The sequence below is a fragment of the Peromyscus leucopus genome, chromosome 23, assembly GCF_004664715.2.
Source record: "Peromyscus leucopus breed LL Stock chromosome 23, UCI_PerLeu_2.1, whole genome shotgun sequence".
In the NCBI taxonomy this organism is placed as follows: domain Eukaryota; kingdom Metazoa; phylum Chordata; class Mammalia; order Rodentia; family Cricetidae; genus Peromyscus; species Peromyscus leucopus.
Window position 1 is genome coordinate 6,283,215 of NC_051082.1, and position 27,860 is coordinate 6,311,074.

The following is a 27,860-nucleotide window of genomic DNA, read 5'->3' on the forward strand; positions in this document are numbered from 1 at the left end:
CAATCTGTCGCAAGCATTCAAAGCTGCTTCATGCCATAGAGCCAAGATATGGTCATCATATATAGACTGTCTTTATACATCAGCATAATCACCCTCTCCAAGCTGCTGGCCTTGGGAAATTTCGACACCCCAATCCCTACTTCATTGTTCCATGGCCTCAACCTCATCTTCCCACTACATCTTTCACTGTAATTGATGACCAGGTTCCAATACTGTTAGAACCATGTCTTTCCATTTTTGTGGGATAATACTGTTACTAGTTGACCATGAATTTAACACCTGACTCACAAAAGGAGAATGCTACCATATGAGACTATCTCTTCCTTAAATCTCCTCAAACCTAACATTTCCACAGGAATCCAGTCAGCTCTTACACAGCCTTGGGGATTCCTGTCATTTGACAGTTCTTCCTGTTTGGTGACTGGATAAATTAAGGTTGAGATTTTTGATAACCTTGGGCTGTTTCTTTCTAATTTCATAATGTGATGGTAATATTGGTTCTCTCTTAAATTCCTCTGTCTTTGTCTGAACATCTCTATGATCTGTTTAAATGAGTTTTTCCTAAGTCTTCTAACTTATTATTCAAAATTGCATTTTTTTTCTTTAGTAAGTAGTTGTAAGGCTTGCATATTACCAGTCAATTTCTGATATTTGGCCTTGATATCAACTAACATGTTTAGGGATAAAGCAAGAATTACTAAGCTGATAATGCTTATATTTAACATTATGTAAATCACAGTTATGTTAATTACCCCTCATTTTATTGTTCCATTTTATTTGTTTATTTATTTTTCATTTTTTATTAAGAAATTTTCGACTCAGTCCACATACCACCCACAGATCCTCCCTCCTCCCACTCCCAGCACTCTCTCCCAAGCCACTCCACATCCCCACAACCCTCAAATCAAGGTCTCCCATTGGGAAACAGCAGAGCCCAGCACACTGAACCTAGGCAGGTCCAAGCCCCTTCCCACTGCACCAAGGCTGTGCAAGGCATCACACCACAGGCACCAGATTCCCAGAGGCCTGCCCATGCACCAGGGACAGATCCCGATCCCCCTGCCTGGGTGCTCCCCAAACACTTTGAGCCAAACAACTGTCTTCCATATCCAGAGGGCCAAGTCTAGTCCCATGGGGGCTCCACAGCAAACAGTCCATAGTTCATGGGCTTCCATTTTTAAAACATCCATTGTGGAATCATACAGAGACCTAATTCCCTCCATCATAATAGTGTTTCCTAATTTATATCCTGGGAAAAAACTCTCTTTCTCTTTCTTAACTAATTTCCCCCTTTAAAAAGTCCCAGTTGTCTCACCAAATCTGCTGACATTGAAGTGTGAGGCTAAGATTGCTGTGCAGCACATCTGGGCAGAGAACACAGGTGGTGCACAGCCTGGCTGAGAACAGCTGCCCCTGATCAGATGTCAGCATCCTGAGGACAGGGTCCAGGGGAAGTCCACAACCCACAGGAAAAAGTGACCAAAGAGCCAGCAGTCTGAAAGGCAGATACAAGGGAATGCACAAAAGCAGTACATGTGATTGGCAGAAAGTGAAAACAGAGCTGCCTGAAGGCAGAGCTGGCCAGTGGTGAGGGAAGAACTCCAGTGGATTTTGGAGCCCAAGCGCCTGTCGAGTTTGGGGCTTGTGGAGATTCCTGTAGAAAGGCTGCAACAGGAAAATCCCAGATCTTCTCAGAGGGCTTGGGGAAGAAAAGGAAAAGTCAGCTGACCACATGGCGACTCCTGGAGGTGCAACTCCCATGAACAGCTCTGACAGATGCCTGTGGCTGTAAAGCCTTGGGCAAGTGGCTGTTTCCTGAATTCAATTGTGAATGTTCAAATTCCCAAATTTGAACACCAGATGATTTGTTAATCTAATTAATCTTTATCAGTCAAAAACAAGGAGTCAAATATTGGTGCAAGAACCTGAAAGATGAGAGAACATGGAGAAGCTGCTAGTTGCCTCCTTCCTCTCCTATTCCTTCATCCCAAAGGGCTGAATTCCTTTCTCTCTCCCACCTTACCACTTCCTGACTCCTCTCTGTCTACAGTCCTCCAAATCTATGGTCTGTAGTGGCTATCTCCATCTTCTGACTCAAAGCAAGCTTTATTTGTCAGAACACATTCAGAATACCATACAAGAGGTCCCTGATGGGGAAGATGAGGAAGCCTGAGCCAGATGCCCAAGGTCAACAGCTTAGAAGTGATAACATTTGATTCTGGATCAATCATCTACATTATTCAAATCCCTTTTCAAAACATTTAAAGTTTTTATATGTTTGTGGGTTAGGCATGCCTGTGCAACTTCACACTGGTGGATCTCTGAAGGAATCTGTACTCATGTTCGAGCATGTGAGTCCAAGGGATGGAACTCAGGTCCAGACGTGGCAGCAAGTGTCTTTATTCCATGAGCCATCTTGCCTGTCTAAAGCCTCTCCTTTTAGCTGCTGTGTTATACTGATTCCATATTGACTAAGCAATTGAGAGCTGCATCATTGACCATAAGCCAGATACTGGAGTAAACACCTATGCAGGGCAAGATTTATCCTTCCCATTTTACAGATGAGGATTCAGAGGGCTGGGGATATAGCTCAGTTGCTAGAGTGCTTGCCTAGCATGCACAGAGCCCTGGGTTCCACCTCCAGATTCCATGAATTGAGTGTGATGATGCACACCTGTAATCCAGCACTTAGTATGTAGAAGCAGGAGGCTTGTCTTAAATCATATAAATTTAGAAGCGGTAGTTGATATTTGTGGTTTTTCTGGTTTAGGATTAAGTATCTGTGTTTATTTATTTTATGTATAGGAATGAGTTTACATCCTGTGTCCTCTTCAGTCACTCTCCACCATATCTTTAGAGGCTCTCTCTCACTAAACAGGACACTCAACTTTAGCCAGCCTGACTGACCAACAAGTTTTGGGCATGCATGCTCCCTAATTCCCAATAGAGTTACAGATGCCCCAAGCACATCTTGATTTTTACATGGGCTCTGGGTTCCTAGCTCAGGCCCTCATGATTGTATGGCAACCACTTTACCAACTGTGCCATCTCCCCAGCCCACAACAATTGATGTTTTTATTATAAGTGTGTTCCTGCAATTTGGACAACCCAGTGTCCCTTAGTGTGCTCTGTCCCTCAACCCCGAGTCTGCACTGATGTTAGATGCACCACTGTCTTTTGGTTGCAAATCATGGGGAGCAGGGACATGGACTCCACTCAACTTCTTTCTTGTTTCTCTCCAGAGGAAAACAACCCCTGTCAGGCCTTCATTTGCAACTGTGACCGCCAGGCTGCCATCTGCTTCTTCAATACTCCATACAACAAGCAGTACAAACGAGATAACTGTTAGACTTGTCACCTCAGTTACTGCCTACACCATCCCTGCCTGCTTGTTTGTCTTCATATACATGTGCCCTCTAATAAAGCACATATAGAAAGAGCTCGACTGTGGTGATTGTAGTCTCTGTCTATGAAACATATCTAGATCCTCAGAGAACATCATTCTGTCCAGCTCTGGAAACTGAAGATTAATGGAGAAGACATTGCCATTAGGGGAGCACCTTGAGGAGTGAGTGATGAGCCTGGCCATGCCGTTCATCCCAGCACTCTGACACAGAGAAGAATAGGCATAGACAAGCAGATCTCTTGAGTTCAAGGCCAACCTGGACTAAAAAGCAAGTTCCAGGACAGGCAGGACTCTTACACGAACAAATCCTGTCTTGAAAAACAACTACAACAAAAGAACACTTAGCCTGAAATATGTAGGGTGTTAGGGGCAGACAGAAGGGGAAGGGGAGGGGGAGATGAGACAGGAATGGGGTCAGGGAAGAAGTGTAGAGATGGGAGGTGAGGGAAAAGAGAAGACAAGTATGTAGGAGGGAAGAGAAGAGAGAAAGACGCAGTTTCACATGGGCACTAAATGAACATCTTGTCCTCCAAAATACTCGACTCAAAACACTTCTCTGTGTGCTCATCATAAAAAGTTGGATACAGGAAACAAATCTGGACTGAGAGTAAATGTCCTGAAGGTAGGATTACATCCTGGTGACCTTCCAGTCTTCACTGTGCCTAAACACACACCACAGGATAGTAGTCCCTATAAAGTGCACGGCAGAATAACTTTGTACAACAAACAAAACAGAAGACTTCCTCTCTCCACCTTTCCATAGCGTGGGACCTGGCAGGTAAAGCAAGGTTAAACTGTGGTTACTTTGGCAAAGCAGATTTAGGAATAAGATGTCTCACTGGATGGCTTAAGGCTACATGGTTCTCTGTCTCTCTTTTCTTTAGTGAACAGCTGCCCAGTCCTCTGCCCTTCCACCTCCACCCAGAGCTTCCTGCACAGGTACAGTGACTTGTAATAGCTGGTAGTGACAGTCCAGAGTCTTGCTTGGAGGGTAGGGGGATCAAGAGCATGGAGACAACCAACTCAACTCAACCCTACATGGTTTTTATCCAGGGAAGAGTGAGAAGTGGGGAAGGGAGGTGATGGGGTGCTAAGTTAGAGGGAACATGAGAGATGGCTAGACCCAGAGGCCAGAGGGCATTGGGCCAGAAGGCATTGTTCAACAGCTACCATGTGGTTCTGGGAATTCAAGTCTGGGCCACAGCAAGAGCAGAAAGTGGTCTTAAGTGTTGAGCTATCTCTCGTGGCTCTGTAATGGGTGGTTGTCTGCTTCACACACTGGGTCAGGAGAGCCTCAGCTGAAGGATTGCCTGTATCATATTGGCCTGTGGGCACATCAGTTGGGAATTTGCTTTTTTCTTTCTTTTTAGTTTTTGGTTTTTCATGAAAAGGTTTCTTTGTGTATATCTGGCTGTCCTGGAATTCACTCTGTAGTCCAGGCTGGCCTCCAACTCAGATATTCACCTGCCTCTGCTTCTGAGTGTTGAAATTAATGATGTGCACCAACACCACCATCTGCTACATTCCTAATATTCAAATTGAGTTTGTGGGCTAGTAAGATGCAGCCCATGATGCAAGCCTGTAGACCTGAGTTTGATTCCTGGACCCATTTAAAGGTGGAAGGAGTTAACTGACTCCACAGAGTTGTCCTCTGACTTGCACATGTGCATTCTCTGTCTCTGTCCCTGTCTCTGTTTATCACACAGACACATTAATTAATTAGTTAATTAAAGATCAAATATGAAACTGGAATCTACCTCAAAGGCTGTCAGGTTCTTGGGACAGACTTTGCACTTAGTTTATATAGTTAGCAAGGAGGGTTGTTGGGGCCAGCTTCTCCTCCTGGGGACCACATGTCACTATCAGCATCCCTCAGACCCAACTCCAGGAGCAGTGTCTATATCTTTTTATGATGTCAGAGCGTCCATGCGGGATGGACTTGGACCTTTGCCAGTCTCTGTACTTGAGCTGGTTGGGGTGTTGAGCTATCCCTTTCTCTGTCTCTGGGACAGTACTGATTCAGGCTCTGTCACCATCTACAGTAGCTCTGCAGGTTGGGACTGTCTGTGAGGGTGCACATAGTCTATTTCTGTGCTACACACACAGTAGCCACAGGGACCGTGAGCTGACTGGACACTGTCAGAGCACAGCTACAGGACTCTAAAGAGAAGTCACTGAATCCTCCCCTCACTCATGATGAAACTCTTACTGATCTCCCTGCTCACAGGTAGGACCCTTGGCCCCTCTGAGTGCCCCCCATGTCCCTTGTCTTCAGTGCACAGCCTTGCTGGTCACACCTGAAGTTTGGTTGGGGTTCCCATTGGGGTGCCTTAGTGTCTGGCTGTAATCCCATGCTCACCCCCATGTTTAGACAGCTGACACCTTTACCGTCTAGATCTGAACTCTGATTATTTCTTAGTAAAGTCCACTACATTCACCCACCCAAGCAAAGAAAGCCCCTTCTGCCTCTGCCATACTGCCCTGGCATTGATTTCCCTGGCCCTAAGGTGCCCTGGATATTTTCTTTTCTTATCCTTTTCAAAAATATGTACATTATTTAAAGTGTATGAGTGTTTTGCTTACATGTTTGTGAGCAGAGCCTACAGAGGACAGAGGAGGGCTCTGATTCTCCAGAACTGGGGTTTAGACAGTTGTGAGTTGACATGTGGCTGCTGGACCTGAGCCTGGGTCCCACACAAGCTCAACAAGTGCTCCTGACAGCAGAGCCCACACTCCCACTCTGATTATTTTTTTACATAACCTTGTAATGTGACTCAGGATGTCCTCAAACTCAACATTTTTACCCAGACTTGAAAAGTTTACTGCCTCTACTCTTCAAAGGTTAGGATTGCATACATGCCACACTTGCTTCTCACAATTCCTTTTTTTTCATTTTTCCTAAACATAGTTTCTCTAGTAGTGATTGCTGTCTTGGAAATCATTCTGTAGACCAGGCATTAAACTCAGATATCCACCACCCTGTGCCTCCAGAGTGCTGGGCTTAAAGTGCTGTGATACTATCCCCTGGCAACCTTGAACTTCTTATCCACCTGCCTCAGCCTCCAGAGTCTTGGGATTACACAGTGTGTGTTCCACTCTACCTGTCTTCTGCATTTTAATGGTGACCAAGTATCCCACTGCATTCTGAATCCTGGTCATTTACCTACTCTTCAGCTGATGAACAGTTTGTTGTGTCAAATGTTGACATTACAATGATGATCTAACCATTAGCCTTGTCTATGAGCTGTGTGTGGCCATACAACAGATTCTTTCTAATTCTTCCAGTGTAAAACAGTAAGCATGTGTTGGCTCCTTCTCTGGCTCAAGGTCTCAGCTAGAACTGTGATGAATCCCAATGTTGGCTAAGGCTAGGGTTTCACCTAGTCTTGAGTAGGGGTGGGGCAGCTTTCAAACTAAGAGATGGTTGGATTGTTGGGTTATTGAACTAAAGGGTCAGTTTGTCCCTGGTTGCTGACTGGCAAGTGTTCTCAGTTCCTCAACACAGGAACCACAGGGCAATTCACAGTATGGCAGCTGTATGTCCTGACAGTGAGAAATGAGCAGGCAAGCAAGGCAAAAGACAATGTCTATAGAATTTAGTCCTGGGGAGTCAGCCCAGCCAGAACAGTAGAGTACATTTGTAATCCTATCACTTGAGGTGATCAGGCCAGAGGAATGCTACAGAGTCCAAGGCTATCCTTGGTTACAGGGCAACTCTCTGTCTCAAATAGGTAGACAGCTTCCTGCTCCGGCCTGGTGACTTGAATTTGGTCTCCAAGACCTACATAGTGCAAAGAGAAAATCCTCTGGCATCCTCATGTGTATCATGACATTTGTGAATGCTCTGAAGTGCATGCTTTTGGACTTGTGTTCAGGCTAGCATGTACACAAGCTCGCACGAGCACACATACACACACACACACACACACACACACACACACACACACACACACACCTCTAGTCATTGCTCTCCCCATGCAGCAGCTGGTAGGAGTCAAGGAGGTAGCTTGCAGACAGGTATAGGACCCCTGGTAAAGCAAAGTGGGATTGATTCGAATGTGCTGTTCATTCTTCGTCAGGGCTAGTGCACACAGCATCAGCCCTCGGGCTGTGTGGCAGTTCAGCAATGCGTTTGACTGCACCTATACTTGGATTGATGACTTGTCAGAGTACAACTGCTATGGCTGCTACTGTGCCTTTTTTAGCTGGAACAATGAGGTGGATGAGTTAGACAGGTGAGTGATCCACTTTGGACTACACGAAGACCATCCACTGGGACTACATGAAGACCATTTATGTTTTATGTCTCTAGAGAACAGCAGAAACAAACATTTGGGAAGATTTATAAAATTTTATCCTCTTGGAAATGTGATATACCTTCAGGCCAACTTATTCTTTTTTCTTGGGACATTTCCTCCGGATGATTCATCCTTTTTCTTCAGATGTTTTGTTTGTCCACTGATCTTCAGAATCCTTAGCTGGATGCCTTCTTCTCCTGCAAAGAGAAAAACAAAACCCAGCCCCAACCCTAACTTTGGGGAGTTTCCCTTTGGGCAAGTTATATCAGATCAAATGAAAAGCATTTGTTTGTCTTATAAGTTAGTTCAGATTGAATGGTCACACTGTTTGATGAACTATCACCTCTTCTAATATTGAGGTCTCTCTTGTTCAAATATAATCTTTATCAATTTTGATGGTATTGATATTTTTTATTCTCCTTTGGAAACAAAACCAAAACCTCTTCCCCAATATAACACATACCCTTGTTTCATTCTGAGGATAACACATCTTTATACACTTTAAAGTATACAGGATGGTTTAATTCAGCAGTTTTTCTATTATTCAATGTCTGTCCACAGCTGTCATTCCATTCTCATTAACATTTAGAAAATTTAAAGTTAATAAAGCATTGCGCAATCTGTTTCTTCAGTTCTTTACTAGCACTTTCTTTTTATTAAGCTTATCTTTTAGAGTTCACTTAGATCCTTCTATAACTGCTTGCCCTGTAGGATTTTGTGGTATACCTGTAATATGATTTACTTTGTAATGTGCAAAGAACTATTTCATTTTAGTAGAGACATATGCTAGAGCATTGTCAGTCTTAATTTGTACAGGTATTCCGGTGATGGCCATAACTCTAACAAGTGTGTAATTACAGAATCAGCATTTTCAGAACTCAAAGCAGTTGCCCATTGAAATCCTGAATATGTATCTATGGTATGCTGTACATATTTTAATTTTCCAATTTCTCCAAAATGAAATACATCCATTTGCCAAATCTCATTTCTTTGAGTACCCTTTTGGTTACTTCTTATAGGCAGTAGAGTTTGGTTATACAAAGAAGAAGTAGGACATTTCATTTATAATAAACCTTGACTTATTGGCAAGTGAGCGAAAAAACTTTTTTCAAATGCTTGCATTGGTCATAGTATTTCTTCTGAAATTCGAAGGGTTGTAGCACACCCCTTACCAATGGTTGATCAATTCCATCATTATCTTGTGCCAGGGGGCCTGGTGGACCAGTATGGGATCTGATATGTATTTTATATATAAGGGATGACTTCTATTTCTGGTTATTTCTTTTAGCTGAGTAAATAACAAAGTTAATTATGAATCATATGGAATAAATACAGCAATTTCAATATGTAAAACAACTCTTTCTTCATATTGAGAGTCAGTAATTATATTAGGAGGATCTGGAAAATCTGATAATACCATGAGACCAGCACATAATTCTGATATTTGAAAGGAATCATAAGGGATTTTAGCCACTTTACTTAAATTTCCTGACTAATAACCTGCCTTCTTGAATCATTTGGATCAGTATAGAATGTAGGGGCTACAGAAATTGGTGTCACCTGTACAATGTGAAGAAAGATTCAGTTATCTCTCTTTATAAACTGAATTCTCTTGCTTTGGGAATATTTATTGCTAGTCTCTTTCAAATAATTACCGCAAGCTCTTTGCCAATGTTCATTTTCTGCCCATAAAGAGGAAATTTCTGCATTAGTAGAAGGCATTACAATTTCTCATGGGCTTATTCCTGCTAATTGATAAAGTCTCAATTTTCCTTTTAGAATCAACTCAGAAACCTTTTCTACATAGGACTTTAATTTTTTACTCTGTTTGTGTGGTAAAATCTCTGCTCTAAGATATTATCAACAGGATTAAAAATCCTGGAGGGGAATGCATAAAAGATTGAATAACCAGAGTACAATCAAGCTTGGATCCAAACAATCGACATCTGCATCAAGTAATTTCTTTTCTGCCAAAGCCAATTCTCTCTCAGCCTCAGGTGATAATTTTCTTGGACTATTTAAGTCCTTGTCACCTTGTAAGGTTTGAAATAAATTACTTAGTTTTTGAGTTCTTAATCTATTTGTGGGCCAAAACTAGTTAATGTCTCCCAGCAATTTTTGAAAGTAACTAAGAATCCACAATTTATCTCTCCTGATTTGTACCTTTTGGGGTTGATTTTTTTTGTAAACTTATTTTACATCCTAGGCAATTAATAGAGTCTCCTCTTTGTGTTTTTGGGAGTGATATGTAATCCCTAATCAGGCAAAATTTTGCTTACTTCTTCAACATTTTCTCTAAGGTATCTACATTTGAATCAGTTAGTAAGATATTATTTATATGAGGGTAAATTATAGATTGAGGAAACTGATTATGAATTCTTTCCAATGGCTGTCATACAAAATATTGGCACAGGGTGGGGCTGCTTAACACCCCTTGTGGGAGTATTTTCCACTGATAGCTTTTAATGGGCTGAGAATTATTATAAGTAGGCAACTTGAAGGCAAAGTTTTCTCTATCCTGTTCTTGTAAAGGTATAGTGAAGAAAGAGTCTTTTAAATCAATCACTATAATAGACCATCCTTGAGGTAACAGAGAAGACAAAGGAATTTCAGGATGTAGAGAGCCCATCAGCTGAATTACTTCATTTATGGCTCTCAAATCTGTTAGCATTCTCCATTTTCCAGATTTCATCTTAATGACAAATAAAGGAGAATTCCAAGGACTAGTTGATTCTTCAATATGTTGAGCATGTAACTGCTCCTGTACCAGTTGTTTTAAGGCCTTTAATTTTTCTGATGTCAAAAGCCATTGGTTCACCCAGATAGGTTTGTCTGTTAACTATTTTAAAGGTAGGGCTGTTGGTAACTTTGAAAGATCAGCAGCTGTTGTGCTCTGTTTATGAACAACCTGACTGTTCTTCATAATACTTTTAAATATTTTTTCCAAAAACATTTGTTAGTTTATGGTTTGTTTCTGAGATTGAAGAAATGTTGATCTGGGTATTCCTTTGTTGTAACAAATCACATACCCATAAAATTCCTTGCTATGTTAGCTAATTATGGCTTTAATTTTCCTCCCTGTTCTTCTGGTCCTATACATTTGACCCATCTTGCACTTTATTTTACCTGAGATAAAGTTCCAATCCCCAACAGCTGAACATTTAACTCCTGAAGAGTCCAATTTGGATGCCAAGATTCTGGTGTCATTGTTGTTACATCTATCTGCCCCTGAGTCTACAAGACCCTCAATTACTATGTCATTTATTCATATTTTTAACTTTGGTCCTTGATTATTTATAGAAGCTTGCCAAAATATTTGCTTTATCGTGTTTCCTGAAATTTTTATTTTATCTTCTAAAACTATTATTTAATCCAGAGCAGTATGGTTATTTACAATAGGTATTAGTTCCTTAAATTGCTCTGGGGAAGAGTTTCCACAAGGTGATAGGGAATGACTAAACCAAATTTGATATGGGGGCCTTCAAGAGGCCCCTCAAGGTATTTTCCAATCGCAAAGGGTTACCTTTTCTGTACCTTGTTGATTTGCATTAATTATTCCAGGTTCTGCCTTGCCCCATCTTCTCCATATTCCAGAAGGGAGGGGACTTCTCTTTGGATTATTCCTAGAAAAAAATATTACTTCTAGAAATGCTCTGTCTACAACCCCTTTTTAGGTGACCTTGTTTAGCACAATTAAAACATCTGACATTTTTATTTTTCTTCAAGCCTCTGGAAAACAACTCTCCTATCCAAGCATCAACATGGTTACGAGATTCAATACTGACTCTATCTCAGATCCATTACTCTATGGGTGCTGATCTTGCTTTAAAGGCCTAATTGTCCTTTTGCATTGTGAACTAGCATTTTCAAAAGCCAAAGATTCAATTATTATTTGTCTAGCTTCTGGATTTGACATCATTCTATTTATAGCTAAATTCAACTCATGTAAAACAAATCAGTGAAAGTTTCTTTTGTGCCAGTATATCTTTAGTAAATGACCTAGTTCTCTTTCTGACTTCTTCAACTTTGTCCCAAGCATTCAAAACTGCTGCATGGCATATAGCCAAGGTGTGGTCATCATATAGAGATTGTCTTTTTGCATCAGCATAATAACCCTCTCAAAGCTGCTGATCTTGGGAAATTTCTATACCTCTATCCCTACTTGGTTGTTCAATGGCCTCAGCCTCATCTTCCCACCAGGTCCTTCACTGTAATTATGGAGCCAGTTCCAATACTGTTGTAACTAAGTTTTTCCAGTCATGTGGGATAATTCTGTTACTAGTTGACCATGAATTTAACATCTGCCTCACAAAAGGTAAATACATACCATATTAGCCTATTGCTTTCTTTAATCTCCTCAATTATAAGTTTTCCACAGGAATCCAGTTAGCTCTTACATAGCCTTGGGGATTTCTGTCATTTGGAAGTTGTTCCTGTTGGGTGACTGGATAAATAAAGGTTGATTTTTTGATAGTCTTGGGCTGTTCCTTTCTAATTTCATAATATAAAGATAACTTTGGTCCTCCCTTAAATTCTTCTGCCTTTTTCTGAGTAACTTTGTAATCTGTTTTAATGAGTTTTTCTTTTTGCTTTCTTTCTTTCTTTCTTTCTTTCTTTCTTTCTTTCTTTCTTTCTTTTTTTTTTTTTTGGTTTTTCGAGACACTGTTTCTCTGTGTAGTTTTGGTGGCTGTCCTGGATCTCACTCTGTAGATCAGGCTGGCCTCAAACTCACAGAGATCTGCCTCCCTCTACCTCCAGAGTGCTGAGATTAAAAGCATGTGCCACCACTGCCCAGCTCTACCATGTCTTTAGGGGCTGGGGTTTTCACTTAACATGACACTCACCTTTAGGTAGTCTGACTGACCAATAAGTTTTGGGGATCCATGCTCCCCAATTCCCAATAAAGTTGCAGATGCCCTACACATTCCTTGCTTTTTACATGAGCCTGGGGATCCTTGGTCAGGCCTTCATGCTTGTATGGCAAATGATTTACCAACTGTGCCATTTCCCCAGCCCACAATAACTAATGTTCTTATTATCAGTGTGTTCCAGCAATTTGGACAACCCAATGGACTTCTGAGTGCTTTGTCTCTCAACCCTAGACCTTCACCTATCCTAGATGCACTGCTCTTTTTGGTTACAAATCGTAGGGAACATAGTCATGGGCTCCACTCAGCTTCCTTTCTTGTTTCTCTGCAGACAAAAACAACCCCTGTGAATCCTTCATCTGCAACTGTGACCGCCAGGCCGCCATCTACTTCATCAAGACTCCATACACCAAGTTTTACAAAGGCAATCACTGATTGACTTGTCACCTCAGATACTGGTACACTATCCCTGCCTGCCTGGTTGTCTTCACTACACACTGTGCCCTCTAATAAAGCACATATTGATAGAGCTTGGCTATGGTGATTGTAGTCTTTGTCTACCGAACATAAATATAGCCTCAGAGAACATCATTTTGTCCAATTCTGGAAGCTGAAGTATAATTGGAAAGATGTTTCCAGAAAGCAAGCACCTTGAAGTATCATTTATGAGCCCAATCCACACCTTTCATCCAAGCATTTTTGGATGCAAGGCAAAGGCAGAGGAAGGCAGGTATCTTGAGGTCAAGGCAAGCCTCGTCTAAAAAGCAAGTTCCTAGACAGCCAGGACTATTACACAAAGAAACCTGGTCTCAAAAAAATGAAGAAGGAGGAGGAGGAGGAGAGGAGAAGAAGAAGGAGAAGAAGAAGAAGAAGAAGAAGAAGAAGAAGAAGAAGAAGAAGAAGAAGAAGAAGAAGAAGAAGAAGAAGCCAGTCTGAGATACATAGCGGGGTAGGGGAGGACTGCTGTGGAATATTATTTTAAGATGTGTTACATTTGATTATGCTGTGGAACGTTTGTGTTAATGATGCAAAGTTGTGTTGCATTTGTTTCACTCTGTGAAGCTGTGTTACTGTGCCTGTGTTTATTAGACACCTGATGGTCTCTTAAAGAGTTGAACGGCCAAAAGCAAGGAAGGAGAAAGGATAGGTGGGGCTGGCATGCAGAGAAGAGAAACAGGAAGCAATTTTTTCAGGAGATAAAGAAGGATCAGAATAGGAGGAGAGAAGGACAAAAGGGGTGAGTCACCCAGCTACACAGCAAGCCATGGAGGAAGAAGAAAAGAAAGGTATACAGAACTAGAGATAGATAAAAGTCCAGAAGAAAAAGACAGAAGGGATAATGTAAGTTAAGAAAATATGGCTATAAATAACTCAAGCTAAGTTCAGGCATTCACAAGAAAAAATAAGCCTCCACGTGTTTTTCGGAGATCTAGGAGGTGGGCTCCTCAAAGAGCCAAAACTAAAAGAGTAAAACAACCAACTAGAGAGGACAGAAAAGGATGGAGAGGGGAGATATGAGGCAGGGATATTGACAGGAAAAAGTGGAGAATGGGAAGGAAAGAAAAGACAGAGAGGTAGAAGGGAGAGAGAAGATAGGAAGACGCAATGTCACGTGTGCACTGAAGGAACATCTTGAACCTAAAATTACCAGATTTACAGGGGTTGGGGAGGGGAGTTAGCACACGCCTTTAATACCAGCACTTGGACCAGAGATGGGCAGATCTCTGTGAGTTTCAGGCCAGCCTAGTCTACAGAGCAAGTTCCAACACATGCTTCAAATCTACAGAGAAATCTTCTCTTGAAAAACCCCAAAACAACAGCAACAACAAAAACCCTGGATCGAAGCACTTCTGCCATGTGCTCCTCTTAGGAAGTGGGATGTAAGAAAGCAAACCAGACTGACTGTAAATGACCTGGAGGCAGGATTACATTCTGTTGACCTTCAAGTCCTCACTGTGCCTAAACAAGCAACACAGAGTAATTGTCCTGCTAAAGTGCACAGAAGCCCAACTTGTGACAACAAATAGAACAGAACACAACCTCTTTAATTTCTCTATGATGGAAACCCACAGGTGAAGCCAGGTTAATCTCTGGTTCCCTGGTCAACCAGATTTAGGAATCAGATGTCTCATTAGCTGGGTTAAGGCTACGAGGTTCTCCAACTCTCTTATCCTTTACTGAACAACTGCCCAGTCCTCTGCCCTTCCACCCCCATCCCCACTCATATCCCAGGTCAGGCCTGGTGAGCAACAGGTACAGCTTAGAGCATCCTGCGCAGGCGCAGTGACTGGTAGTAGCTGATAGTGGCTGTCCAGAGTCCTGCTGGGAGGGTAGGGAGAGCTTGAGCATGGAGACAACCAACTCAACTCACCCCCTACATGGTTTTATCCAGGGAAGAGGTGAGAAGGGGGGAAAGAAGGTGGTGGGGTGCAAAATTAGAGGGAACATGAGAGAATGCCAAACAGAGAGGGCAGAGGGCACTGGGCCAGCAGACACTGTTTCACCGCCACCATCTGGGTGTAGAGAACTGAAACTCACTCCTCAGCAAGAGCAGAAAGTGCTCTTAAGTGCTGAGCCATCTCTCCAGCCCCTGCGATGGTTGATTGTCAGCTTCACACACTGGGTAGGGAGAGCCTCAGCTGAAGGATTGCCTGCATCATATTGGTCTGTGAGCACATCTGCTGGGCATTTGCTTTCTTTTTCTTTCTTTCTTTCTTTCTTTCTTTCTTTCTTTCTTTCTTTCTTTCTTTCTTTCTTTCTTTCTTTCTTTCTTTCTTCCTTCCTTCCTTCCTTCCTTCCTTCCTTCCTTCCTTTCTTTCTTTCTTTCTTTCTTTCTTTCTTTCTTTCTTTCTTTCTTTCTTTCTTTCCTTCCTCCCAGCCTCCCTCCCTCCCTCCCTCCCTTCTTCCCTCCTCAGCTCCTTCTACCCACACACACACTGACACACTAACACACACCCTCAATCACAGCTGCTCTTCCCACAATTCCTTCACATAGCTCTTCCTCCATGGCAACAGCTCCTTCACCAGCTCTCCACAGCCGTCTCTCTCCACACCACAGCTGCTGCCTCACAGCCAAGCTCTGGACAATTATAAGTTACATTTTCAGGGTTCTACCAATGCTCACAACATAAGATAAGTCACATGGTTTCTCTTAGCATAGTGATGTCACACTGACCCACACACATAGCTCTAAGTTAGTGAGGGATCCAGACAGTAAACAATTGGCTGAACCTTGAGATGTCAGGGTCAGTGCAGAAAGAGAACTACTGCAAGGAGCGAAGTCTCAATGTAAACAGCCTGGCCATGATTTAGCAATGATGACACCTGGCAATTAGTGTTTGAGTATTTTCTGCAGGGGCAGTTTAGTCTGCTTTAAATTTGTTCTGAAGTTCAAAATTCGCTGTCTGTGTAAAAGGCTGTCTTTGTGACTGAGAATTCTATGTCAGTCTGAGCAGTATTGTAGTATTGTTTCTATACATAAAAATTATACAGCCTAAACAGAAATTCCAGAATATCCACAGCTATAAATGTGCCCAAAGATGGAATATATTCTTGAGATAAACACACATGCAGTGGGAAAACACCCATAGCAGTTCTTAGCGGAGAAATGTAGTGGTGCATGAGAGAAACTACAGACAGAAAACAACTGGTTTCCACAGTCAGTGACCCCATGGCCTTGCCAGGTGGGGCTCCCTATCAGGTAGGGCTCCCCATCAGGTGGGTCTCCCCATCACGTGGGGCTCCCCATCAGGTGGGGCTCCCTATTAGGTGGGCCTCCCCATCAGGTGGGTCTGATGGGTCGATCTGTTAAACACTAGTTGTCACTGCTGTATATTCCCACAGCCCCCTGCACCTCTGATATGGTGATATCCTGTGTACCAAACAAAGCTTGCCTGAGGATCAGAGGACAGAGCCATCCACTAGATTAAACATAGAGGTCCAGCAGTGGTGACACACACCTTTAATCATAGCACTCGGGAGGCAGAGAATCTCTATGAGTTCAGAGCCACCTTGGACTACATGAGATGAATTCAGTCTAGGAGTGAAACAGAGCCAGGCAGTGGTGGCACATGCCTTTAATTCCAGAACTTGGGAGGCACACACCTTTAATCCAAGTGCTTGAGATCTCATGCCTTTGCTGCCAGGATTTGGGAAGTACACACACCATCAATCTCAGAACTAAGAAGGAAGTGGCATGGTTGGACAAAGAAAGGTATATAAGGCATGAGGAGACAGGAACTAGGGCCTTTTTGACTGAGGAAGCTTCTAAGCTGAGGACTCAGAGGTTTTCAGTCAGGATTCATGGAAATAGGATCTCACATTCCCTTCAGCCTGAGGATTCAGTAGTGGTGAGAAGTTTTTCTAATGGCTTGATCCTTTGTCCTCTCTGATCTTTCAGGATTTGCTAAAATATCTGGCTCTGAGTTTTTAGTATAAGACCATTTAAAATTCATGCAACATCTGGCTCCCAATGTGGGGCTCAAACGAAAGACCCTGAGATTAAGAGTCTTTTGCTCTACCGGCTGACCATGTAAAATGCATGCAACAACCTGGGCAGGTTTCTAAGGGGCACAGAAGTGACAAGGACAGGCACCATGTAGTGGTCATTTCCTTGGTCTCACGTGACCTCACAACATCTTTTTCAGGAAGACACTAAACTATAGATGAGGTCACTCATGAGGAAGTTGAGGAAGGCACGGTCTCTTGCAAAAGGTTTCCAAGCTAAGAAGTGATGACATTTGGATCTGAGACACAGATCTACATCATTCCCAAGTCTCTGTTTAAAAACATTTTAAAATATTATTTATTTCTGGGGGAGGCATGCCTGTGCCCCAACACAAGTGCAAAGGTCTGAGCACAGCATGCAGGAGATTGTTCTCTCTTTCGAACTTGTGACACCTGGGGATGGAACCAGACTTGGCAGCAAGGGCCTTTATTCCCTGAGCCATCTTACCTGCCCAAAGCCTCTCCTGTTAGCTGCTGTGTTATACTGATTCCACATTGACTAAACAATGGAGAGCTGCATCATTGGCTATAAGTCAGATACTGGAGTAAACACCTAGGCAGGGCAAGATTTATCATTCCCATCTTACAGGTGAGGATTCAGAAGGCTGGGGGTATATCTCAGTTGGTAGAGTGCTTGCCTACCATGCACAGAGCTCTGGGTTCCACTTCCAGAACCCATGAATTGAGTGTGGTGGTGCACACCTCTAATCCAGCCCTAGGGAGGTGGCGGCAGGAGAATTGTCTTAAGTCATATAATTTTAGAAATGATAATTGGTATTTGTAGTTTGCTGGGTTTTAGGATCAAATACATGTGTTCATTTATTTTGGGTGTAGGAATACATTGGCATCCTGTGTATTCTTCAGTCTCTCTCCACCATGTCTTTAAAGCCTGGATCTTTCTCTCTCACACACTAAAAATAACACTCATCTTTAGAAAACATGACTGTCTAACAAGTTTTGGGATCTGTGCCACCCAATTCCCTATAGAGTTACAGATGCCCCAACCACATCTCGATTTGTTACATGAGATCTGGGCATCTTAGGCCAGGCCCTCTTGCTTAAATGGCAACCGCTTTATCAGCTGTGCCATCTCCCCAGCCACAACAACTAATGTTCTTTTTTTTTTTAAGATTTATTTGTTTATTATGAATACAGTGTTCTGTCTGCATGTATGCCTGCAGGCCAGAAGAGGGCACCAGATCTCATTATGGATGGTTGTGAGCCACAATGTGGGTACTGGGAATTGAACTCAGGACCTCTGGAAAAGCAACCAGTGCTCTTAACCGCTGAGCCATCTCTCCAGTCCCTAATGTTCTTATTATCAGTGTGTTCCTGCAATTTGAAAAACCCAATGTCCTTTTGTGTGCTCTGTCTCTCAAACCTGAGTCTGCACCAATGGGAGGGTCACCAGTTTCTTTTGGTTATAAATCATAGAGAACAGGGTCATGGACTCCACTCAACTTATTACTTGTTTCTCTCCAGGCAGAAACAACACCCGTGAGGACTTGATCTGCAACTGTGACTGCCAGGCTGCCATCTGCTTTTCCAAGCAGAACAAAGGCATTCAGTGTTAGACTTGTCACCTCAGTTATGGGTACACCATCCCTGCCTGTCTGATTGTGTTCACTACACACTGTGCCCTCTAATAAAGAACCGACTGAAAGAGCTTGGCTTGGTGATTGTATTATCTGTCTACTAACCATAACTAGACCCTCAGAGAACATCATTCCCTCTAGCCCTAGAAACTGAAGGTTATTGGGAAAGACATTGTCATTAGGGAAGCACCTTGAAGAGTGGGTGATGAGCCAGGCCATGCCTTCCATCCAAGGACAGTTGGTTGCAGAGGCAGAGGAAGGCAGATCTCTTAAGTTACAGGAGAACCTGGTCTAAAAATCAAGTTCCAGTACAACCAGTAGTAATAGATGAAGAAACTCTTTCTCTAATTACAACAACTACAACAACAGAAGAACTCAGCCTGAGATACATAGGTTGCAAGGAGAAACAGAAGGGAAAGGGACAGGCAAGGAGGGTAGGGAGGGGTGGGAAGGAAAGGGAAGACAGAGAGGTAGGAGGGGAGAGAAGAGAGAGAGAGAAGCAGTGTCACGTGGGCACTAAAGGAACATCTTGGCCCTAAAAATACTGGACTCAAAGTACTTCTGCTGTGTGCTCATTCTGGGAATGGGGATATAGGAAACCAAATTGGACTGAGTGTAAATGACCTGAAGGCAGGATTACATCCTGGTGGCCTCCTAGTCTTCACTGTGCCTAAACACACACCACAGGATAATTGTCCCACTAAAGTACCCTGCAGCCTAACTTTTTGAACAAACAAAAGAGTGCACTTCCTTTTCTCTACTTTATGTATTACAGGACTCCTTATGTAAAGCAGGTTAATCTCTGATTCCCTAGTTAACTGGGTTTAGGAATAAGATGTCTCATTGACCTGTTTAAGGCTACACGGTTCACGGGTCTCTCTTTTCCTTTAGTGAACAGCTGCCCAGCCCTCTGCTTTTCCACTTCTACCTAGTTCCTTACTGGTGTCCCAAAGGCCAGGCTTCACACTTCCCAAGGACAGGCCAGGTGAGCAACCAATGCTGCTAGAGCGTCCTGCCAAGAGGCAGTAACTGGTAGTAGCTGGCAGTGGGTGTCCAGAGTCCTGCTTGAAGGGTAGGGAGAGCTTGAGTGTGGAGACAACCTACTCAGTTCACCCCCTACATGGTTTATATCCAGGGAGGAGGTGTGAAGTGGGGAAAAGGAGGTGCTGGGCTCCTGAATTGCATGATATGTGGGAGATGGGCAAACCCAGAGGTTTGAGGGCATTGGACCAACAAAAATTGTTCACTAGCAACCATGTGGGTGCAGAGAATTGAACCCCAGTACTCAGGAAGAGCAGAAAGTATTCTTTGCTGATGGGCCATCACTCCAGTCTCTAATTTCTAAACTTAATTGTCAGCTTGATACACCTCAGAAGGGAGAATCTCAGCTGAAGAATTGCCTGCATTGTATTGGCCTGTGGACACATCTCTTGGTCATTTCCTTTGCTTTCTCTTTCCTTCTTTCGCTTTCTTTTCATTGGTGTTTTGGGACAGGTTTCTTTGTGTGTCTCTGGCTGTCCTGGAACTCACTCTGTAGACCAGGCTGGCCTCAAATTCAGATATTCACCTGCTTCTGCTTTCTGAGTGCTGACATCCAAGATGTGCACCACCACCACCACTTTCTGGCTACATTGCCAATTTTCAAATGGAGTTTGTACCCTAGTAAGTTGAGCCTATGATTCAAGCCTGTAGACCTGAGTCCAGTTCCTGAAACCCATCAAAAGGTAGAAGGAGAGAAATGACTCCACAGAGTCATTGGCACACAAGGGATCTCTGTCACTGTCTCTCTGTCTCTTTCTTTCTCTCTCTCTCTCTCTTACACACACACACATTAACTAAACAGTTAATTAATTAAAAATCATATTTGTAACTGGATCTACCTCATAAGTTGTATGAGATTCTTAGGACAGACTTAGCACATGGTTTATACAGTAAACATGGAGGATTTTTAGGGCCAGCTTTTCCCTCCTGGGACCACACTTCACTACCTGTATCCCTCAGACACAACCCCTGGAGCAATGTCTATATCTTCTTATGACCTCAAACCATCCATGGGGGAGGGTCATGATATTTTTCCTGTCACTGCACTTGAGCTGCTTGGGGTGTTGAGCTATCCCTTTTTCTGTGACTCTGGGACAGCACTGATTCAGGCTCTGTCACCATCTACAGCAGCTCTGCAGGTCGGGACTGTGTGTGAGGGTGCACACATTCTACTTCTGTGCTACACACACAGTAGCCACAGGCCCCGAGTGCTGACTGGACACTGTCAGAGCACAGCTACAGAACTCTAAAGAGAAGTCACTGAGTCCTCCCCTCACTCAGGATGAAACTTCTTCTGCTGGTCACTCTGCTCACAGGAAGGACCCTTGTCCCTTCTGAGTGCCCACCATTCCTCTTCTCTTCACAGTTCCCTGGCTGGTCATACCTGAATTTCTGGTTTGGAGGTCTAAGAGCTTCTGGGTTGTGGATCCCCATGTCCACAATAGCAGGGACATTTACTCTCTAGGCCTGAAATCAGATGACCTTTTAGAAAAGTCCACTACGTTCACCTACCTGAACAAAGAAATCCCCTTCGGCTTCTGCCATACTGCCCTGGCACTGATTTCCTTGGCCCTAAGGTGCCCTGAATATTTGACTTTTCTTTTATTTTTAAAAATATTGACTTTTTTTATGTGTTTGAGCCCTTTGCCTGCTTGTGTTTCTGTGAAATGAGTGTGAGCAGTGTCTACAGAGGCCAGAGGAGGGGTCTGATTCTCCAGAACTGGGATCATAGACAGCTGTGAGCTGCCATGTGACTGCTGGACCTGAGCCTGTTTCCCACACAAGCTCAACAAGTGCTCCTGACTGCAGAGCCATCTCTTTAGCCTTTATTATTATTATTATTTTTACAAGATTACATAATTCTGGCTCAGGATGTCCTCCAACTTGACATTCCAGCCAACACTTACCTCAACCTCCCTAGTGTTAGGATTACACACAGAACTATGAAGAGAGAAGTCACTTGAGTCCTCCACACACTCAGGATGAAAATCCTTCTGCTGATCACTCTGCTCACAGGTAGGACCCTTGTTTGCTCTGGGTGCCCCCCCCCATCTCCCTTGTGTTCAATGCACAGGCCCCTAATTGTCACACCTGAAGTTCTGGAATGGGGTTGTAACTCTTTTTTGTTGTTGTTGCTCCCATTTTACATGAGAAAGTTTCTCAGAGTAGTGATGGTTGTCCTGCAACTCACTCTATAAACCAGGATGGATTTCAATTCAGACATCCACCTTCCACAGCCTCCAGTGTGCTGAGATTACACAGTGTGTGTTCCACTTACCTGGTTTCTCTTTATTTTAATGGTGACCAACTATCCCACTGCATTCTGAATCCTGGCTTATTTGCCTACTCCTCAGCTGATGAACAGTTTGTTGTGCCAAATGCTGACATTACAATGATGATCTGACCATTATCCTTGTCTATGAGCTGTGCATGGCCATACAACAGATTCCTTCTAATTCTTCCAGTGTAAAACAGTGAGCATGTGTTGGCTGCTTCTCTGTCTCAAGGTCTCAGCTAGAACTGTGATGAATCCCACTGCTGGCTAAGGCTAGTGTCTCACCTAGGCTTGAGTAGGGTTGGGGCAGCTTTCAAACTCAAGAGATGGTTGGATTGTTGGGTTATTGGAACTAAGAGGTCAGTTTGTCCCTGGCTGCTGACTGGAGAGTGTTCTCAGCTCCTCAACACAGGGACCACAGGGCAGCTTACAGTGTGGCATCTATAGGTCCTGACAGTGAGAAAAGGCAAAAGTCAATGTCTATAGAACTTAATCCTAAGGAGTCATCCTAGCCCAGTACAGTGGTGTTCATTTCTAACTTTACCACTTGGCACGCTGAGGCCAGAGCGTTGCTACAAAGTCAGAGGCCAGCCTGGGTTAAAGGGCAACTACATGTCTCAAATAGGTAGATAACATCGTACTTCAGCTTGGCTGTCCTCTGACCTCCTCATGTGTAGTATGACATTTACAAGTGCTCCCAAGAGCTTGCTTTCAACCTGTGTTGGGCAAACACACACACACACACACACACACACACACACACACACACACACACACACCTCTATTCACTTCTCTCCCCATGCAGCAGCTGATAGGAGTCAAGGGGGAAGTGTCAGGAGTGATGGTCATGATCTGTTGTGGGCCATGGTGCAGTTACAGGTCTACCAATTGGTAGTACAGGTGTCACCCCACCAGAGGACTGTTTCTCAGATCTAGTACCCTGTCAGGCATGACCTTAAGTTAACCAACTCTGAAAATGCTGCGTTCACCTGTAATTTCACTGTGCAAAACAGCTCTGATATCTCCCCATTTACCATGCATTTTCATGTCATGTGCATTTCAAACGTCATGATTACATCTCAGTCTTATGGGCACACATATATCTGTTTCTTTCATTTGCTGTAGCGTCCTGCCTGATCTGAACCCTGAAGAGGACCTTGAGGCTGACCTCAAAGGTTCTCGATAAGGAGGCTAGCAGGCAGGCATCAGACCCCTGGTGAAGCCAAGTGGTGTTGATGGAGTGTGCTGTGCATTCTTGCAGCAGGTGCTACTACATCCCGAGTCAGACGTCAGGCTGGGTGGCAGTATGGCAGTCTGTTCCACTGCACCGTACCTTTGATTTCTTCCTTCACGGGGAACTACTATGGCTGCCTCTGTGGCTATCTCAGCAGGGTCACCCAGGTGGAAAAGAGGTAAGTGATCCATCTGAGGGAGCCTGGCTTGTTTGGGCTGCTGGGGACAGGACACAAGCAGAAGATCTCATAAGGAGAGAATAGGAGACATGCATATTCACCATAATCGTGTATTTTGTTTTGTTTATTTGTTATTTGCTTGTTTTGTTTCTAGACAAGGGTTCTCTGTGTAGCATTAGCAGTCCAAGAACTGTCTGTGGAGACCTTGCTGGCCTTGAACTCAGAGATCATCCAGCCTCAGCATTGTGAGTGCTGAGCTTTAAGATGAGCATTAGCACCCCCAGCATGTATATTTCCCTCTTGTCATGTGAAGAAATCAGTCCAAGAGGACCCTGTACCTAGTGGTCCCTGAAACAGAATGTATGAGATATAAATAGTGGACAATGCTGGGCTCAGGCACCAGACAGGGACATGGTCAACCACCACAGCCACCATCAAAAACATCAGCTTTGGCTTTAAAATGTCAGTTGAACTTTGGAATATAGAATTTCATTTTGTTCATGCAGCTTTGTTTAAAATTCACGTTTTGGATACAGGGTCTCACTTATGTATCTCTGGCTGATCTCAAACTCAAAAATCCATCTGCCTCTGTACCCCAAGTACTGAGAATAAAGGCTGGTACTGACCACACTCCACTGAAATGGCTTTCAATAAATATGTGCTTAATAGAAATCACAGGTTTTTGAGCATGATGAGGACTACTTTTCGAACATTGTGTTTAAGTTATTCTCACATGTTTAACAAAGACTGCAGGTGAGAACTGACCACCTGTGTGTCCATACTCCTCCTTCAGCTGTTCCTTCCTCTCTCCAGGTGCTGCCAGACTCGTGACAACTGCTATGCTCAAGTCAAGAAGGTGGAAAGCTGCAAATCCCTCATAGATGACCGCTACGGAAGCTTCTATACATACTTGTGCTCTGGGAATAAGGTCACCTGCAGTGGTAGGTCTACCCCCTGGGACCTCTGGATTCGGCTTGGCCCTGTAATGGTGGGCTTTTAGAGCCTGCTCCAAGGTCACCTCCAGGGAATTGCAAGAAAATTCACAGAATGAGGTAAGGGGTTAGGAAAAATTCTCATTTACCTGAGGACTAGACTTTTTCTGTACGAGTGGTAAAAAATAAGGAAACACACATGCTTTCTGATGACAATTTTCTCTTTACTTCAACTTAAGAAATCCTCTCTCGGCCTGGAGAAGTGGCTCAGTGGTTAAGAGCACTGGCTGCTCTTCCAGAGGTCCTGAGTTCAATTCCCAGCAACCATATGGTGGCTCACAATCATCTGTAATAGGATCCAATTCCCTCCTCTGATGTGCATGAAGACAGGTCATTCATGTACATAAAATAAATAAATATTTAAAAAAGAAAGAAAAGAAATCCTCTCTCTTAAAAACCTCTCTCTGAAAAATCTGTCTCCACACAGTTACATCTCTATATATACAGCTCCATTTTCCACACACACTTACACAAACCCCTTTTATCTCTGTAAGTCTCTCTTGCTCTCTCTTCAGCCTAGCTATTCATGTTCTCTCCTCAGGTCCTTCTACACACACACACTGACACACTAACACACATTCTCACTCACAGCTGCTCTTCCCACAGTTCCTTCACACAGCTCTTTCTCTGTGGCAACAGCTCCTTCACCCAGCTCTACACAGACGTCTGTCTCTCTCCTCACCACAGCTGCTGCCTCACAGCCAAGCTCTGCACAATTATAAGTTACATTCTCAGGGCCTACCCATTCTCACAACACAAGATAAGTCACATAGTTTCTCTTAGGCTAGTGATGTCACACTGACCCATGCACATAGCTCTAAGTTAGTGAGGGATCCAGACAGGAAACAATGGCTGAACCTTGAGATGTCAGGGTCAGTGCAGAAAAAGAACTACTGCAAGGAGCTAAGTCTCAGTGTAAACAGACTGGCCATGAATTAGCAATGACAACACCTGGCAATTCCTCTTTGAGCATTTTCTTCAGGGGCAGTTTAGTCTGCTTTGAATTTGTTCTGAAGTTCAAAATTAGCTGTCTGTGTACAAGGCTGTCTTTGTGACTGAGAATTCTATGTTAGTCTGAGTAAGGTAAAAAATCCTAGTATTGTTTCTATACATCAAAATTATACAGCCTAAACAGAAATTATCCTCCAGATGATCCAAAGCTATAAATGTGCCCAAAGATGGAATAAACAAACAAGCAATGGGAAAACACCCATAGCAGTTCTTAATGGGGAAATGTAGTGGCGCATGAGAGAAATTACAGTCAGAAACAACTGGTTTCCACAGCCAGTGATGCCATGGCCTTGCCAGGTGGGGCTCCCCATCAGGTGGGTCTGGAGTATCGATCTCTTATGCACTAGTTGTCATTGCTCCACATTCCCGCAGCCCTGGTGTGGTGATATATTGTGTATCAAACAAAGCTTGCCTAAGGATCAGAGGACAGAACCAGCCAGTAGATTAAACATAGAGGTCCAGCAGTGGTGCCACACATCTTAATCGTACTACTCAGGAGGCACAGTATCTCTGTGAGTTCAAAGCCACCCTGGACTACATGAGATTGATTAAGTCTAGGAGAGAAACAGAGCCAGACAGTGGTGGCACACACCTTTAATCCCAGCACTTGAGAACTCATGCCTTTGCTACCAGTATTTGGGAAGCACACACACCATTCGTCTTAGAACTAGGGAGGAAGTGGAATGGCTTGGCAGAGAAAGGCGTATAAGGTATGGGGAGGCAGGGACTAGAGCAAGATTCTCAGCTGAGGACTCAGAGACTTTCAGTCAGAGGATTCATGGAGATAGGATCTCACCTTCCATTCAGCCTGAGGATTCAGTAGTGGTGAGAAGTTTTTCTAGTGGCTTGATCCTTTATCTTGATCCTTTATCTCTCTGATCTTTCAGCATTTACCCAGATATCTGGCTCTAGGTTTTTCGTATAAGACCATTTAAAATTCATGCATCATCTGGCTCCCAGTGTGGGGCTTGAACCAAAGATCCTGAGATTAAGAGTCTCTTGCTCTACAGTCTGACCATGTAAAATTCGTGCAACACCCCGGGCAGGTTTGTAAGGGTCACAGAAGTGACAAGGACAGTCACCATTTAATGGTTATTTCCTTGGTCTCATGTGACCTCACAACATCTTTTTCAGGTAGACACTAAAATATCGATGAGGTCACTGATGAGGAAAATGAGGAAGGCAGCATCACTTGCGCAAGGTCTCCCAGCCCAGAAGTGATGACATTTGGTTCTGGAAACAGATCTACATCATCCCAAAGCCTCTGTTTAAAAACATTTCAAGGATTTATGTATTTATGGAGGAGGCATGCCTGTGCCAAACTCAGGGGTGCAGGTCTGAGCACAACATGCAGGAGATTGTTCTTTCCTTTGACCATGGGAGTCCTGAGGATGGAACTCAGGTTCAGACCTGGCAGCAAGTGCCTTAATTCCCTGATCCATCTTGCCTGTCCAAAGCCTCTCCTGTTAGCTGCTGTGTTATACTGATTCCATATTGACTAAGCAATTGAGAGCTGCATGATTGGCTATAAGGCAGATATTGGGCTAATCACTTATGCAGGGCAAGATTTATCATTCCCATTTTACAGGTGAGGATTTAGAGGGCTCAGTTGCTAGAGTGCTTGCCTAGCATGCACAGAGCCCTGGGTTCCACCTCCAGATCCCATGAATTGAGTGTGTTAGTGCACACATGTAATCCCAACACTTAGGAGGTGGAAGCAGGAGGCTTGTCTTAAATCATATAATTTTAGAAGTGGTAGTTGTTATTTGTAGTTTTCAGTGTTTTAGGATTAAATATCCAATTTTAGTGATTTTTATGTACAGGAATGAGTTGGCATCCCATGTCTTCTCCAGTCACTCTCTACAATATCTTTAGAGCCTGGATCTCTCTTGCTCACTAAACACGACACTCACCTTTAGACAGCCTGACTGACCAACAAGTTTTGGGGATACATGTTCCTCACTTTCCAATAGAGTTACAGATGCCCCAAACATTCCCTGCTTTTTCCATGGTCTCTGGGCATCCTAGGTCAGGCCCTCAGACTTGTATGACACCCGCTTTACCAACTGTGCAGTCTCCACAGCCCACAACAGCTAATGATTTTATTATAAGTGTGTTCCTTCAATTTGGACAACCCAATGTCCTTTTGTGTGCTTTGTTTTTCAAGCTTGAGTCTGTACCAATGGGGGAGTCACTGGTTTCTTTTGGTTATAAATCATAGTGAGTGAAGAGGATCATGGGCTCCACTCAACTTCTTTCTTGTTTCTCTCCAGAGGAAAACAGTGCCTGTGAGGACTTGATCTGCAACTGTGACCGCCAGGCGGCCATCTGCTTCTCAAAGAAGAACAAAGGCATTCAGTGTTAGACTTGTCACCTCAGTTACGGGTACACCATCCTTGCCTGTGTGATTGTGTTCACTACACACTGTGCCCTCTAATAAAGAACCCATTGAAAGA

The 27,860-nt window shown here is 43.5% G+C and overlaps 1 protein-coding gene across 1 annotated transcript; it reads left to right on the top strand.

The window, feature by feature from the left end:
* Positions 1–3,190: 3,190 nt before the first annotated feature.
* LOC114689271 (phospholipase A2-like) lies at positions 3,191–27,860 on the top strand. Its single transcript, XM_028863633.2, has 5 exons — positions 3,191–3,344; positions 4,291–4,345; positions 7,486–7,641; positions 24,215–24,342; positions 27,678–27,860. Exons 1-5 carry the CDS (start codon positions 3,191–3,193, stop codon positions 27,767–27,769), a joined length of 585 nt encoding a protein of 194 aa, XP_028719466.2. The 3' UTR covers positions 27,770–27,860.